General features: G+C 37.7%; 1 protein-coding gene across 1 annotated transcript; it reads left to right on the top strand.

The window, feature by feature from the left end:
* Positions 1-2,924: 2,924 nt before the first annotated feature.
* On the top strand, positions 2,925-16,890 carry LOC129172647 (adhesion G protein-coupled receptor F4-like). Its single transcript, XM_054762603.1, has 16 exons — positions 2,925-2,978; positions 3,083-3,166; positions 4,644-4,656; positions 5,047-5,202; positions 7,728-7,792; positions 7,905-7,963; positions 9,289-9,413; positions 9,984-10,214; positions 10,374-10,610; positions 11,778-11,915; positions 12,017-12,204; positions 13,348-13,533; positions 14,651-15,949; positions 16,586-16,627; positions 16,714-16,743; positions 16,822-16,890. Exons 1-16 carry the CDS (start codon positions 2,925-2,927, stop codon positions 16,888-16,890), a joined length of 2,976 nt encoding a protein of 991 aa, XP_054618578.1.
* The last annotated feature ends 242 nt before the right edge of the window (positions 16,891-17,132 follow it).

Raw genomic sequence — 17,132 nt, 5'->3', positions numbered from 1 at the left:
AATGCACGATTGTATTTGCCAAATTTAATAGATTGCTACATTGTTAAAATGGCCTTTTATTCGGTACACCAAACAGTGCTTGTGTACTGTTTGGTACTCAACAAATGTCAAGCCTATGACTTTGGACTTTACTTGACCTGCTTGTCTTGACTTGAGACTTGACTTGGACACATGAGTCCATGGTGTTATAGCGGCAACATATTATATGATATCGACCCAATACCGATGCTACGCTTCGTATTGGTACTATTGAAATCTGCACCCGCCCATCCCTGCTAGCAATACTGACCATAAAGAAACACGGCATGAATGCAAATGCAGGACAGAGACATCCCCAACCACGCCCTCATAACATTGACCCAAATTGGGACGTACAGGAGTGACAGCGCATACAAAAAACCTCGTTGGACGTATCTTCATCTGAAAGGTGAGAACTCGTATTGTTTGTGAATAACAAGGTAGTTTTTCTTTCCCATATGTTAGAGCAATTGGTTTATCTTAAAGTAATATGTGCTAAAATATGAGATTTACTTCTTAAATGAATATTATAGTAATCTGCCCACAGAACGAGAACATTTGGCTTACCGAAATGCCGTTTTAATTGTGTGTGTTTTTCTGTTTATCTCAGATTTGAGTACGTGTTACTTAGCATCAATTTGTATCAATTTATATAAAATTTCAGGTAATTAATCTTGCTGGGATTTCAGTATTTTGTTGATATTTTGACATTGTCTTACACTGTTGTGTTAATATGTTGTTACATTTTTGTGTGTTTATGCTGATTATAATTGTGGTGAACAAATTCAAGGAAAAATCACAAAAAATGTGATGATCTTGAAGGAGTTCTATTATCGGCATCACTATTGGTATCGTTTGCTTTGGTACGTTTGTGTGGTTAGTGGATGTGCGTGTGCTTGTGTTTTTCTGTGTTTGTGCAGCACAGCACGTCCGACTAACTCAAAGGCACTTTGCATGCGCGTACTGCATGTCCATAATAAAAGCAAAAAAAAGAAACATGGTCCGATACAGGAACATTTGCTGGGCATGAACTGCTCAATTCAAATTTTGCGGGGCAGGAGTGAATACAACACTGTTGTAAGAAGCAGTAAAAAACACCATCTGCCAACTTGCTTATTTGTTCCTGCGCAAAATGATGCAAATGTGACAGACTAGCTGTCCCGTCATCTTTGGCACCAAGAGAGGACTGCCCACTACCTGAAGGCAGTAAACAGTGTGTGCATTGACTCCTTTAATACACATTTCTTCATGTAACCACAGATTACAAGTAAAAGGACCCGTGTCACAAGATAAATTGTGATTTTAACCTTTGTTGTCACCAAAAAATAATATTTATGTGTCTCTGAAGCTGCACGGACATGATGGATGAAGACAGTTGCTGTCTTTTTTTCTCCTTGACAACATTTCAGGCATAAGGAGCGGTCTTAATCCTTGCCTTTGATATCGCTTAGATACCAAGTAAACAGCGCGAGTATTGCGGATACCGACAGTTTTTACTTGAGCTTTTTCAAGATCATTAAATAATTTGGTGATCATCTTGAATCTGTTGATCACGAATATAATAATAAAACACAGAACAAAGATTTTCGGTAAACAAAAAACATTTATAAAAAAAAAAATTAAGAAAATATTAATTCAACAATATACTTATAAGACCCTCTTTTCCCTTTTACTGCATTAAAATGTTTGAGCAAAATAAAGTCAATAATGCAAAATAAGGAAACAAAAGCAAAAACTACTATGAGCCCATCACACTAGTATCGATCCGATACTGATACTACCCTTGGTATTTGGATTGATCCGTCCATCCTGAGTCTTCAGTGACAACATAGTCAATAATACCAGTTCCTTAGTACAGGGGTGCCCAAACTTTTTCCACCGAGGGCTGCATTCTGAAGAATCAAAGGAATCAGGGGGCCCACTTTGATAAATACATTTTGTAAACACATGTAGATGTGCTAAGATGTTACATGAAAGTAAAAATAGCCTCCATCTGAAGCTGTGTTGTTTACATTACACACTGTGCTCATTTTTGCATAAAAAGGTTTTGTAATGAATATTTCCACTTTATTCTTGTGAATCTTTTTCTCTTAATATTAAGACTTTATCCCAAAATATTTTGACTTGATTCTCGCAATATTATAACATTACCCCCCAACTTAATTGTACATTTATTGTTTTTTTTTCATATTAAAATTTTTGAATTTTTTTTTCTTTGATTATTTGAACTTTAGGCTTCTAAAATATTTTTTTCCTCACAATGTTATGACTTTATGCTTGTACTTGTAAAATAATACCTCTTTTCCTCATAAGCATACCACTTTTATTTCTTATTCCAAATTTATTTTCCTAATATTTTGATGTTATTCTCTTAAAATTAGTGCTCTTTTTTTCCATTTTTGCTGTTTTTCTTTAGTTTTCCTGTTTAATTGTACTTTTGGAATGTGCCAAGGGCCATTAAAAAACATCTTGTGGGCCACAAATGGGCCGCACTTTGGACACCCCTGCCTTAGAAGGAAAAAGTACTAGGCCATTTGTGTATTCGTGCTGTTACCCATTACTTCTATTCCGCTGTTTTACTGTGATTTCTTTTTTGTTGTTGTTTTTTTTTCTCCCCTGGCCTGTCCAGCCATTAGGGCAGATAGAATTGTTGATCTAAATGCTCTCATGTGCTCAACAGATTTACTCTGCCAGGGAAAAGTGTGAGATACATTACACTACTGCCATTTCACTGACTTTGTGGATTATTTTGAGCCTCATTTTGATTTGTTATGATGATTTGGTGGCTGTCGAGAGGAGTGATGTGCATCAATGAAACTTATTATGCTCAAAACTGCTGTGGGATTGAAAATATCCTTTATTTTTAGGTTCTCCGTTTTTATTACTCTTCTATGTCAAGGAATACAATGGTTCCCATGGCGTTTATGTACCTGACTGCAACTGTATACATGTACTATCAGGTAATAATACCACTTGTATTGTGTGATTATGCTCCTAGCATTGACTCAGGCATGGCTAAACATGTAAAAATGCTTAAATTTGTTGTCTGTTCTTGTGATTGCAGGCTCTTGCTGCTGGTATGTACTACTACTACTACAACTACTACTACAACGATTATCCACTATCTTTCCTTAGGAATGTGGTTAGGGTATGGGTCATGAGTTAGCACTAAAGTGGAGATGGGCAAGTATAATACTGTAGCATTCAAAAGTAATTGTCACTGCAACATATGGACGACCATATTTTTACGGTTGGGTTCGGGTCATGGGTTAGGGGCTAGCACTAACCTGTAGACTGGAAAGGTTTTATTACTCAATATAGTAGACGTAATAAGATAAAATACATATTAGATGTACAGTAAATAAGACTTGTGTGTTGCTGTAAACGTGACATTGGGGGTTCAGAGTTGAGTTTTAGTTTGTTGTAGCTTACGCCTGCAACAGTAAAAGATTATTGTGCCTGTTGTAAGAACATTCAAGCCTGACATTACTGACACCTAGTGACCAGTGTAGAATAGTACACTTCATCACAGTGTCTTTCAGTGCATCTTATGAATTCCTTATATGCACTACCGGTCGAAACTTTTAGAACACTCCAACTTCTCTGGAGGAAAAACCTACATTTTTAAGTGTTAAGATGGTCTGTCTCTCTTCCATTTTTAATTCCCTTTTTTGTTGCCATTTTTGTAGCAACAAATGACTTTCTCCAGAACAATGCTGTACACAAGCGTATAGTAACACGCTGTGTTCCGAACACTACTTTTATGCAGACAGAGGAGGTAGTAAGTACTCCAGAAGTTGGAACTACTTGCACCGACCCAACTGCCAAGGCTTGATCAACCTCCATTTCTGCAAAACAGCTTTAAATTGTTGACCCATTTTGTGGTCCCTGAAACAGGCCTTTTTGTGTCATTCTGAAATACACATTATTTTTCAGTTTTGGGTAACCTTACCTTTTTTTAAGCTCTGGCACTTCACCGCTTACCTTTGTACCATTTCAAGCTATTCATTGGACTTGAACGACTTGAGTTTCAATAAATAACTGGAAAAATTGGGGTGTTCTAAAACCTTTGACTGGTAGTGTGTATGTATTTTAATTAATTTAGACACGTCTATGCTTGAAAATGCTTAATTTAGGCAAAAAATACATAAAATTTGCTTAAATTTGCATAATTTTTTGACTGATAATACGCCGTAACCCATGCCAAGCTAAAGCTCAACTCTAAACACCCAACATCTCTTCCTGTCCACCCCCCCCCCCACTCAGCTCCCCTAACACCGGAAAACATTTACAGCAACACACACGAACTCGAGTCTCATTTATGTCTTAAATGGCATATTTTGTCTTATTATATATACTATATTGCATAATAGGAGTGTGAAGGTGGCTATAGGGGTCTTATTAATGTCTGGAGGGCTCTAATAATGTTAAAAACTGTATTTAAAAGGTCCTAAACAGGTGTTCTATGCTCTAAGTACGAATATATTTTATTCCTAAATAAGGAATCCTACTTTGCAGAAATTGACTTATCACAGTGGAGTCTGGAACCAATTGACTGTGATAAACGAGGGATTACTGTATTATTCCTACATATGGCATATGGATTTTTTTCTTGTCATTTCCAGATCAGCTACTACAGTAAGTATAAAATACACGAAATAAAGAAAATGAACAATTGTTAGACAAAAGAAATAAAAAAAAAAAGTGAAACCTATGCAGTACTTTTACAGTACATTTTATTACAGTCAATATGGGGAGTTGTCATAGTTTGTAGTTTTCTCCACCAGATGAGGGCGACATTTGACTGCATTATGGAGAATAAACATCCACAACATCCATTAGATGGCGCTGTCACATCCCCTCCATCTCTGTCAACCCACTAAGAAGTGTGGGTGTGTGTGTACACTCCAATAACACAACATTTGTATGTTGGAAATAATATTAACATAGACAAAGCTACCGCAGCTGTAGGTGAAAGAACGCTAATTACTTACTTTGCAGTAATTAGTTTGCCACGTCTCACTATAGAGAATGTCTACACTGCTGACCTCGTGGTGGAGAGTAACGTCACACTACAAGCAGTGAGCATCCTGTCAGTCTTCAATACAATAACCAACCTTCGGGTGACTGATGCCAATGGAACTTCCCATCGAGTGATGCTTGTAGGAAGTGAACTGGTTGCAGGTACTGTACTCCGCACACACAAAATATAATTATGCTGTCTAATAATGTGTTCCAATGTCCAGTTGTGTGTGTATGTGTATATATATATATATATATATATATATATATATATATATATATATATATATATATATATACAGTCAAACTTGTCTATAGCGGCCACTAGAGGGAGTCTGCAAAAGTGGCCGCTATAGACAGGTGGCCTCTATAGACAGGTTGGCATCCAAAAAAAAAAGGAAAAAAATAATAATAATGTTGACCAGTAGATGGCACTGCGGACTGCTGATAAAAGTTGTACAGCACTACTAGGCTTGTTATTATCATGGTTCATGGTTTTAATCCTGAACATGCATGAGTCAAACAGTAGCACATCACATAGTACAATTCACAATTTTGCATGTCCAAAAAGGAGTAGGAAGAAGCAAAGCTTATTTAATCCTACCCCTCATCAGTTTCACATCAGTTGCAATACATTTATTCACCTCTTGTTCTTCCAAGTGTACTTTGTAGGTCTACATGACAATGTAGTGCAATCATAGCCAAGGTTTTTACTTACTAAAAGGAAGCTAGAGGCTTAATAATAACTGATAAAATACTTCAGTTAAGTACAACCGAACTCAGTTTTGCTCCCGCTGCCGCATGCATGCTAGCATATGTTTTTTTTTTATTGTAGCGTCGCTGGGAGCACGTCCTGTTCCCAGCCTACTTTGCGGTAATGTTTTGGTGCAAATGCTCTTAAAGTTACATGTTTGACCAGGAAATAGCAAGCTCAAAAGAAGACGGCTTTTTTATGTGGAACAACTGACAGTCTGTGTGGATCTTGTGAATGATTGTGACTGAGCTAGGACTCAGTAATTAAAGTCTACACACGACGCCTTCATTGATTGAAAAACAAAACTTTTTCGTGCATGAAGCCTCTACTTGAGTTGGTAATTTGGCCGCTATATGCAGTCAGATATTGACCAAGGGAGACATAATGGGTGGCTGCTGGCTGCGTTGGACAGGTGACTGCTATACACAGGGTCTATAACATGTAAATTTGCTGGGGGGGATTTTTCAGTGGCTGCTATAGGCAGGTGGCCCTTCTATAAAGGTGGCCGCTAAGACAGGTTTGACTGTATATATATATATATATATGTGTGTGTCATGTAATATACAACTTTTTATATTTTCATTTAATTAATACATTTGAATAAATTTTAATTCATATTCACATTCATATTTATTGATATATTGCATATTATATAATTTTTGTTAATTGTTTTAACATTTTTTATTTTAATTATTATTTTTATATGATTACTTTATGTATTCTGTATGACTTATTTATTATTTAATTAAATTAGACTTTTTGTATAACGTATGTATGTTATACGTGCAATGTGATATAATGATATTGAACCTGTTGGATATGTATTTATTTATGTAATATATTTATTTAATGACAGATTTATTAACATATACAGTGCCCTCCAGAAGTATTGGAACAGTGCGGTCAATTCCTTTTCAAGATTCAAGAGTTTTATTGTCATATGCACAGTAAAACAGGCAGTTAGGATCACGTTTAAAGGATGGAAGCCTCAACGCCTGCATGAAGCTTAACCTCGTATCAACCAGACTACCAAGCCAGCAGCAAAACCATGCGGCACCACAAGTCAGTGGTAACAAGTATTCTTTTTATTGATTAGCTTCAGTATAACAACATAACAACATAACAACAGACTTACTATATTCTAAAACTGTTGGTCTTGCCTAAAAATGCAGGCATTTAGTTGTATTCAGTGTTGAAAAATATTGAAATACAAATATGTGGCTTTCATGGCTCACTTAGTCAAAAAGGTTTCCGACCCCTGGCTGAGAAGATTGAGCCCACCCATTTTTCATGTGAGCAAAAGTATTGTAACATGCGTCTGAGAACTGTTTGTCTTATTATGTTGCTTATTCAATCAATAAATAGCACTGAATGTCTACGCTCAGTTTCAGATTGGGTAGGATAGGTTTTTTGCCTCTGTAGACTGCATTTAGAGGTGAAAACAACATGAAAACCTGCGAGCTGTCTATGGGTGAAAAACAAGCAATTGTGAATCTGGTAGAAGACGGAAAATCAATCAGAACCATTGCACAAACATTGGTCGTAGCCACTACAACCACTTGGGATGTGCTGAAAGAGACATAAACCACTGGTGTACTAAATATGACCAAGGAAAACATCGGAATCTGATAACAGCTGTTAGGAAAGACCCTAAAACAACTGTTTGTGACATTAGCAACAATCTGCAGAGGGCAGGAGTGAAGGTATCACTAGCTACGCTTCATACAAGACTTCATGAACAAAAGTACAATGGCTACACCAGAAGATGCAAACCACCCATTAGTAAGAACAATTTGCCAAAACGAACAGATCAGCCTCAAAAAAATCGGAGACAATTATTTTTTATGGACTGATGACTGTTCCAATACTTCTGGAGGGCAGTGCATGACACATTTAATGGCCTTTAACTGAATGACTCTTGCTATCACTCCAGTTCATCTCGAGGTAACTGCTATACTGCAAAATGGAGCTACGTGGGATTCAAACAAAACTAAACAGGTACATCGTATGACTGTGATGTTTTTATTTTTAAAAATAGTTCTATTTGTTATTTTTTACATTTAAAAAAATATATAATTCATCATAATTCCCTCTGATTTTCTTCTTAAAGCTTGAGACTGCCTTTCGAGGACTGAATGGTGTTGAGCACTTGAACCTTACTGGCCTGAGGTATTGTCCTAAACTAAACTTTGTGTCTTACAGCCAGACGTGTTTAATCATGACGTAATTTCATGTAGTGATAATAAGGTGTCTGTCAATATTCATGTGAAAACACATTTATCCAAGTCATTGGATTCTCATGGCATGGAATCGATCACAAGTGGACTGTTCAGGTTGTCTTCGAAAACAAGTCACCTCTCATCCAAGCATCAGTTCATGCTCACGACTAGATCTGTCCTGTCGAGTACATTTTCCTTGATGTCTTTATTAAACACTTGGCATTACAATGTATTTAAAACTGGATCTGGAGGTCTGGAGCCACTTGTAGTTACAAGTTTGTTCCTATCCACCACTGTACACATATAATTACACTTCATAATCTGATGATTTGACATTTTTAAATGCTCTACAATGACAATGTGTTGGTCACAACTAGGAATGAGCTGGATACTCATTTTAGATGAGTATCCATTACGGATAATGCATTTTTGCCGAGTACGAGCATGAAACAAGTACAGCTCGTCATTATCCGTAATCGTGATGAAGGACAATCCTCATTGGGTAACTACTTATGTACAGTATTCACTCTTGACGCTCTGTGATTGGCCAGTCATACACAGCGACCGCCCCTCCCTAGACTATGCGGTGCAATTGGCAAGACAGAGTTGAAAACATCTCATGTTGCGTCAGTCACTGCCGTTGTTTTATGTATTTTTTCGTCTGTTTGCTTCTAATTTGGCTGGTGATATAAAGTCAGTTGGAAAACTTTGCTCGTAGTGCTGAACGCGGTGCTTTTGAGAAAACTACAGTGAACAAGGCTGACAGATTATTTCCCCGTTTGCCATCACTGGATGTTTGCATGAATCACCAACTTCACACAGGTAATTAATGATTACTTAATAATTACTTAATAATTACATAATAAAGTCTGACAGATGACTCACACACATACAGTACACAGTACACATATACCGAAATAATAAACAATAAACATAGCAACTTATGATCAATCCATGTCAATTTCAGACATAAAACAATGTACAGATTTACAGGTTTCAGGGTAAACCACACCCACTTCCGGTTTATGCCCCGCCCATTCCAAGTACAGATACTGATACAGATCATTTAGATGGGTAAATAGTACAGATAGTGGTGTATTCGCTCATCCCTAGTCACAATACCACTGTCCAATACTCTTTGAAGGAAATGACAGCTAAATATGTATTAAACATTTAGAAAATGTCAAAATCTGAAAAAAAAAGTTATAACATAAGGTTGAACAGTATTGTTGTGATCAATCAACGATTGTTTTTGATCTTTTCTCAACTGCACAGGGGATCCAACAGTACTGCTGACTTTGAGATGGACCTTAGCTGTAAAAGTGAAACATCTAAACTCCAAGAAATTGTTTCCAATTTGGAAACCAGTCTCGGAGCTGTTGTTTGGGTCAACATTACAGGCAAGTAAAGTATGTTGCCAATGTCTTTCTTGTTTACCTATATTGTGTTATTTATTCATATTTTAAACATATATATTTGTGCTATTATTGTAATCCCTCGTTTATCGCGGTTAATTGGTAAGTGAATTTTTGTAAAGTAGCATTCCGTATTTGTAAATGGAATATTTTCGTAGTTAGAGCATAAAAACGTCTTTATTACTATCCAAATATGTTTTTTTTAAGAGTCTCACAGAACATTACAGTAACAATACTGACACGTAGTGACCAGTGTAGAATACTACATATCATCAAGTCTTTGAATTTGTCTTCTGAATGCCTAATACTTGTATTTTAATTCATTTAGCCATTTTTGTGCTTGAAAATGCTTAATTTAGGCCAAAAAATACATCAATTTGCTTAAATATGCATTTTTTTTTTACTATTAATAAGCCGTATTACAGCATGATTTATGAAAATTGTATTAAAACTGATTGCATGATTTATTAATTAATATATTTTTGAAAAATTCCAAAGTGGCGCGGGATTGCTGTATATGCATGTCATGATATCACTGTTTTTTTCCGCGCATAGGCACGGTCACGTTAGAGTCATCGGAACCTTTGGTGCCTTACATGTCCGAGCCCACACTGAAATGCACTTTAGAGGAGGCATCGAGCGACGCTGGCTGGAAAATGTGTCGTGCGGATGGATGCTTTGAACTTAATAATGGCAGTGTGGTAAAACTGGACACCAGCTGCGCCACAAAAGAATACAACTCTTGCATTGCAGTGACACTGCATAATATAACAAGCAATTGGGCAGGTGAGTCTGCGAGAAGATTTGTTAGTATCTGACTGCAGATAGAGTACGCTTTGGTACAATGTAAATAAATGTCTAAACCATAGCAACGAAAGTGAGTACACCCATAACTAAAAATGTGCAAATTAGGCCCAAAGTGTCAATATTTTATGTTCCCTGCAGGCACGTATGAATGTGCATTCACTGTTGGGTCGATCAGGCATACAGCAAAGACAGAACTAAGAATGGCCCTCCTGCCTGACGAGATCTCCATGATGGCCACACCGCCAACTGTGCATTGCTCAAATAGCACTGAAAATGTTACAGTCGACATCAAAGTGACTGTCCCATACGTCCATGAGATGTATGAGGCCTGGTGGAGCTACAAAGGTGGAAAGAAAAAATGTCCAGGCAACACATGTAAGATAAATCACAACAACACACTGCAACATGAAAACATCACAAATGTTAATATTGGCAAAATGAACTAATCCTCATAATAGATGAGGGCATTCTTGATCTATGCCAGTGGTTCCCAAACTTTTTCCAGTGGCGTACCCCTACAGACATTTGACATGAAGCCATGTACCCCCTACTCCTGCACACTTGAAGACATAAACCTTTTTACTTTAATTAACTTGAACTAGTGAACATAACTAATTGGTTAATTAATTTTATAGTAATTCCGGGTCAAAAATGTGTATTTTACTGTACATGGTTACATTTTGCTAAAGTTTCACATGGGCACTGACAAATAGATAAGTAATCATCCTACATATCTTTTATTCCAGTCTAACATTGGCGTCACTTGTTTTGTGCACTCCCAATGGCTATGGTGTAAGTCTGTGTAACCCGCCCTGTTTTGCACCTGTACGCACCGGGCCTCGAACACTAGAGCTTAGTAATGAGAGGCAAGGGCGCTGACCACACGACTAAAAGCCCGGGCTGTCGGCCGCGTGTTCAGCGCAGCTCTTGAGGCGGAGGGAGTGAGGTTAACTTCATCGCTTAACCACAATAAAACAACCAAGGCAAGAAATGAGAGATACAGTGCTTCTATTGTCTAATACTAGCAATAATACTAGTACTACTCATCTCTAACAAGGCATAACAAAGTAAAGAGAACAATAAGCACAGTGGAAAAGACACAACGAGAAAAAAAACATAGCACAAAAAGGTTTGAACAAAAGGCAAGTCCAAAAGCACAAGAAAGCACGAGAAGGAGTGAAGCAGCTTTCTCCGTTCTTCTAATGCTAGGGCATCTTCCTGCTGTAGCCGCTGTCCTTAAAGGAAAACTGCACTTACGTTGGGAATTTTTCATCCACAATCCTTTTGTGAGACAAAAATACCAGCGGGTGGGAAGAACCACAGCAAAATAAAAGACAGCACACAGAAAATATGGAACGTAACAAGTAATGCAGGATGAGGGCTTTTGTTACAGCTATGTCAGTTGGTTTATGTGCATCTTTCAAAGCACATTTCCTTTCTGTCCAGACTTTAGGAACACCCTCGATTGTACTTGGAAATTGGTACACCTACTGAACCACAGCCTTAAACATAATCTTGAAACTGACACATTTTTGTTTACAGCTGGGGATTTCCTGTACTATCATTTCGAAACTGCAATAAGCTGCCAGAAAACCAAAGAAGCACATTACATGACCGTCACCTTTAAAAACAACAAGGACCAACAAAAATCTGCAAGACTGGACATTCCAGTAATTTATGGTACATAATATTAGATTTTACAAATAGATTTCTCTCTTATATTCTTGTTTGAGCTTAACATTACTTATCTGCATTTCCTCTCAATTTTCCATTTTTTCCAGAGGGTGAACGTTTTTGCAGAGAAGATGGGGATTGGCCAAAGACCCCAGACGGACATACAGTAGTAAAGCAAACATGTCCAAATGGCAGGGTTGGCAATGAGTTGCGCACTTGTACAGGAAACAAGTGGCAGCCAGTGTTCTCCAAATGTGTCAGTGAACAATTGTTTTCCACTTTGAAAGAAGCACAGGTAAAGTATGTGTGATACTTTTTCTGAGTTTAGTCATCGGGACTGTTTTGACCTTATGTCCAGTCGAAGTGACTAAACTTTTGTGGTTTTATGCACAGTGTGGTCGTAAAATCATAGTCCCCATAAAGGCAATTGCACGACCAGCCTCCACTACCACATTCAGATGTTTCTCCGCAAATATGATAAAATTCTTTTTAATTGATTTCAAATTTCAGATATCTGAAACAAATATTCTAAAGAAATATTGGACGTTTTGCAGTTTGCTGGTTTACTTTTCAACCAATTTTCTGCAACAACAAACATTAGAGAAACCAGTGTTAGATAAATAGATTTTCAGTCATGTGTGCCCTGCCATGGCATTGATTTAAACTTTAAGTTAATTTGGCGCTGTTAATACATACAACTACACATAATCCTGACCTGTCATTTATCCTTCTTTCAATAAAATACAGTAAAAATGGGCATACTTTCGACATAATAATGGCAATGGTTTAATTTATTTTGAACATGCATACAAATTACATTGGAATACATCACATAGTACAATTCACAGTTCTACATGTCCAAAAAGGAGTAGGAAGAAGCAAAGCTTATTTAATCCTACCCCCCCCATCCGTTTCATATCAATTGCAATACATTTGTTCACTGTTCGTATTCCAAATGTACTCTTTGCTAGTTTAAAATACATAGGAAAATGATGACTTGGTGATTAATCATGATTAATTCACTTGAAAACCGTGATTAATCTGATTAAAATTGTTAATCATTTGACAGCCCTAATAAAAAAATTATAAAAACAAAGAAAGGTGGGAGGAGAACTAAAGGTCCCTTCTTCTTTTTGCGGTTCGTTCATCCCTCATTTCGCAAGTAATAAAATGAACCCATTTCAATTTGTAAGTTGACAACCGCTTATGTTGATGTCATGTGATGTCAACCAATTTTTGGAATGGCAACTTAAAAGGGTCCCACTGTATCTCTGCAATTGCAGGACTAGTTTTTACTCCTGTGTGAGTTTTCTGGCTTACACTACGATCGGAATATCTATTACCATGTTGTTTTGAAATGTATTTTATTGGTGAAATGAAAATATTTGTTTATGAACTGCAACGAGTGCAGAATTCTGTTTGTTTTTCATCTTTGTAGCGCTTCATTACTGGACAAGGGTCTACTCACGAGGCGGCAATGGGAATATTTCAAGGACTTAAGAACAGTTCTATGTCTGATTCGGATTCGAGTGGCAGGATGGCTGACCTTATGGGTTCCATCCACATTCTTGGCCTGATGGCCAACGCATCAGAAAACATTGCCATACAAGACAATGTTTTACCTGTAAGTATTTATCTTTTTTTTTTTTAAACAAATAATAAAAATAATTCCTAGCTTTTTTCGCATTTTTCATTTTGCCCTATCCTCTTGTCGTGGTCCGTCAATGTACAAACTCCATTCTGTCATTGGGTGGAGTCTGAGCGCACTGTTCATGCACGGATTGGCTTTTCTACATCCCAGCTAACTGGTTGATAGGGGGATGAAACCCTAGGCATGGGTAATACTGCAAATTTGGGAATCAGTATAGTAGACCAGCATCACCAATACCGATTTCAATTGAAATGTTTCCAGATCATTGAGTGATTTCTGAATTTTTCTTTAATTTGTTGATCCAGATTTTAATCACAATAAAACACAGAAAAAAGACTTTGGGTACAAAAAAACGTAACTATTTAACATGATATAAATATGAAAGCGCTGCCATAAATTAATTAAAAAATACATTTTGGTCCGTAAATACGAGACTTGCTTGAGAACTAGTTACAGCTACTGCGGCGGAAGAATACAGTATGTGCTTCATGCACAGCTACACTGAGGAGACGTTTTGCACTTCTGTATGTTTCCCAAGCGGAAGGCAGACTCTTCTGGTGGTCACAGAAAAGGAAAACCATCACCATGGAAGAAAACCAACATTATACAGAAAAAAGCCACATTTTCACTCTGAACCACTCGACTGTCTCAACCATCATTTAGTATAAAGATGTACCCTTGAGCGTATTAAAGGATCTGTTCCGATGAAAGTGACAGTAATAACTAAGCAGTCCAGTGGTCTCATTATTGATATGGAAAGGTTGCGAGTGCTTTGGGTGGAAGACCTGAATCAACACTGTATGCCAGTGATGCTTGTGTTAATTCAGGGGAAGGCTAAAAGATAATTAGACACTTGAAAAGTGGTTTATGCAGTTTAAGACTGCATAACAAAAGGCATTGGTTTGAGTCCCGCCCAGGGTTGTGACTGGAAGGAAGTAAAAATAAGCCAAAACCAATTATGCGATTGCCCTTGATCATTTGCCAGTCATCACAGGAGACAAGCAACCATTCTCACCTGTGATTACTGAGAAAGAATCGATGCCATGCGGAAAGAAAGTGCATACCAACGGTGTTTTCTGTTTTGTTTCAGGACTTCATAAATGCTGCAAGTAATATGTTGGACCAAACCTGGGATGGAGTCAACAAATCTGTTATTCATGACATGTCATCACATTATCTTCGGTCTGTGGAAAATTTGGTGAAGAACATCGAAGTCAACAAAAGCGAAGGGCTAACCACTCAAAATTTAGACCTCAAGTTTTGCCCAAGTGGTAACTGTAACCTGACTTTGTTCAACAGCATGGTAAACCTGAAGACTTTCGGACTGGTAAAAACTGTTGCGGTCAAAAATCTGACGGATAAATTACGAAACAACTTCCCCAATACAGAGGCATCTACGGTTTTGATATCAGCCACACTGGAAAACATGAAAGAGTCATCTATAAGAATTAGCTTGGACTTCTTCAATGAGCAACAGACATCTATAAAACATGTCTGTGTTTTCTGGAACATCTCAGAGAGGAAGTGGTCAGAGGATGGATGCGTTGCCCAAAATGGCATTGGCGGCCGCAGAATTTGTCTGTGCAACCACTTAACTCCGTTCTCTTATCTCATTGACATTAGGAGCACAACTGCTCAGTCCCTTGAGATCCTTACAACAGTCGGACTGAGTGTGTCCATTTGCTCCTTGGTGATCTTTCTTGTCATTGAGTTTGTGGTGTGGTCAAAAGTAGTCAAAACGACCCTTTCACATGTTCGTCACACAGTCATGGTGAATATGGCTGTTTTCCTCTTGCTCGCCCACTGCAGTTTCTTGGCTTCCAATTCTCCTGACCTCCCAGACACATGGTGCTGCATTTTGAGCATCTGCAAACACCTTTTTTTCTTGGCCACATTTGGTTGGATGCTGTGTTTGAGCCTGGTGCTCGTCCACCAGCTCATCTTTGTATTCAGACCCCTGAGAAAAAGGGTTTTCATGTTTTTCTCCAGCTTTGTTGGCTACGTCTGCCCGATGCTCATAGTGGGATCCACCTATGGGTATTGCAGATTATCCAACAAGCGTTACTATGCCACTAACAACTGTTGGCTAGTTTATAGGAAGCCATTCGGAGGCTCGTTGCTTGCTTTTCTGGTCCCAGTAGCAACCGTTACTTTGACAAATATTTTTTGCGTGGTGGTCGTCATTGTTACTCTGTTGAAGTCTTCAGTTCCTGATGGCAGCAAGGCAGACTACAAGGAGACAGCCAAAAGCATCCTCAGAGTGGTGGTCCTGTTAACACCAGTCTTTGGCCTAACATGGGTTCCTGGATTCGTTTTGTTGATGCTGGATGCCAAAGATGTTATGTTTGCTGTTACTGTCTACAGTTTCACCATCCTCAATTCCTTTCAGGTAATTTTAACGCAGACTACCCACTTGAGTGATGTACCAATTAATCTTTTACGCTTTCCACTTGGATACAATTTGTATATAAAAAATGCTAAAATCATCCAATGTAGGGCAATATATGCAAAGGTATCTGGACAAGCATCAACATCTTAGGTTTGTGTTATAAGTGACAAAGCAAATAATGTAATATTCAACGACATACAGTGGTATCTCGGTTTTTGTCATTAATCCATTCCAAAGGGTCCATCTTAAACCAAATTTAGTAAACGGCACGTGTTGTAATAATGACGGATACTCGTCTATAACGAGGCAAACCAAAAAAATGCTAACTGGGGTGTACGCTAACAGAGGTTCCACTGTATTGTGTAAACTAAGTTTACATACTGGTTTACATACTGAATAAGTATCACATGTTATGTATAGTACTGTCACAAATTGCTACCTTACTACCAACTATTACAATTTCATAAAGACCAATCAAATTATTTCTAACAGATTATTCATGGATCAGGAAAGAGATCACTGTGCTGGTTAAAATGTTAACAAATTGATTTTAGACAACCCTTGATGTTTCAGAGAGGCATTCTCATGATGTTTAATGTGCCATAAAATATTTGCCTTATTCTTGCTGTCTTATAGGGACTTTCCATTTTGCTCACAGGGTGTTTAGCAGAGCAGAAGGTATGTTTGTTATTTTATTAAAAATGTTGTATAAAACTCTGGATAAAGGACATGATTGGACCCTGTCAAATGTTTATTTGTCACAGGTTCGAGAGGAACTGTCGAGGCTCTTGACGGTACACTTACAAATGTGATTTATTAAGTATTATGTTGATGTACAGCATACAGTTTATATCTCTTGTCTTTTCCTATAGTCTCAGGTGAACTCAAAAGGACGAAAAAAAAAGCCCAAAACCTACAACATACAACAACAACATACCTGACGCAGAAACGAAGCCTGAGATTAGTCTCCTTGTCCTCTTCTGCTTGGGTTTATGGACTTTTTTGCATCATCAGAGTACATTTTTGCATAAGTAAGACTAAGCGCTGCAGTTGTTTTGTTTCTTAAAGGAAAACTGCACTTTTTTGGGAATTTTGCCAAGCAGCCACAATCCTTATGTGAGACATGAAAGAGAGAAAAACAGTACGAAGCAGCTAACCATGCATGCAATGCGGTGCACCTAGT

The sequence above is a fragment of the Dunckerocampus dactyliophorus genome, chromosome 19, assembly GCF_027744805.1.
Source record: "Dunckerocampus dactyliophorus isolate RoL2022-P2 chromosome 19, RoL_Ddac_1.1, whole genome shotgun sequence".
NCBI classification, from domain to species: Eukaryota; Metazoa; Chordata; class Actinopteri; order Syngnathiformes; family Syngnathidae; genus Dunckerocampus; species Dunckerocampus dactyliophorus.
Note: the sequence above shows the minus strand (reverse complement) of the source record. Positions and strands in the feature narration are given on the sequence as shown.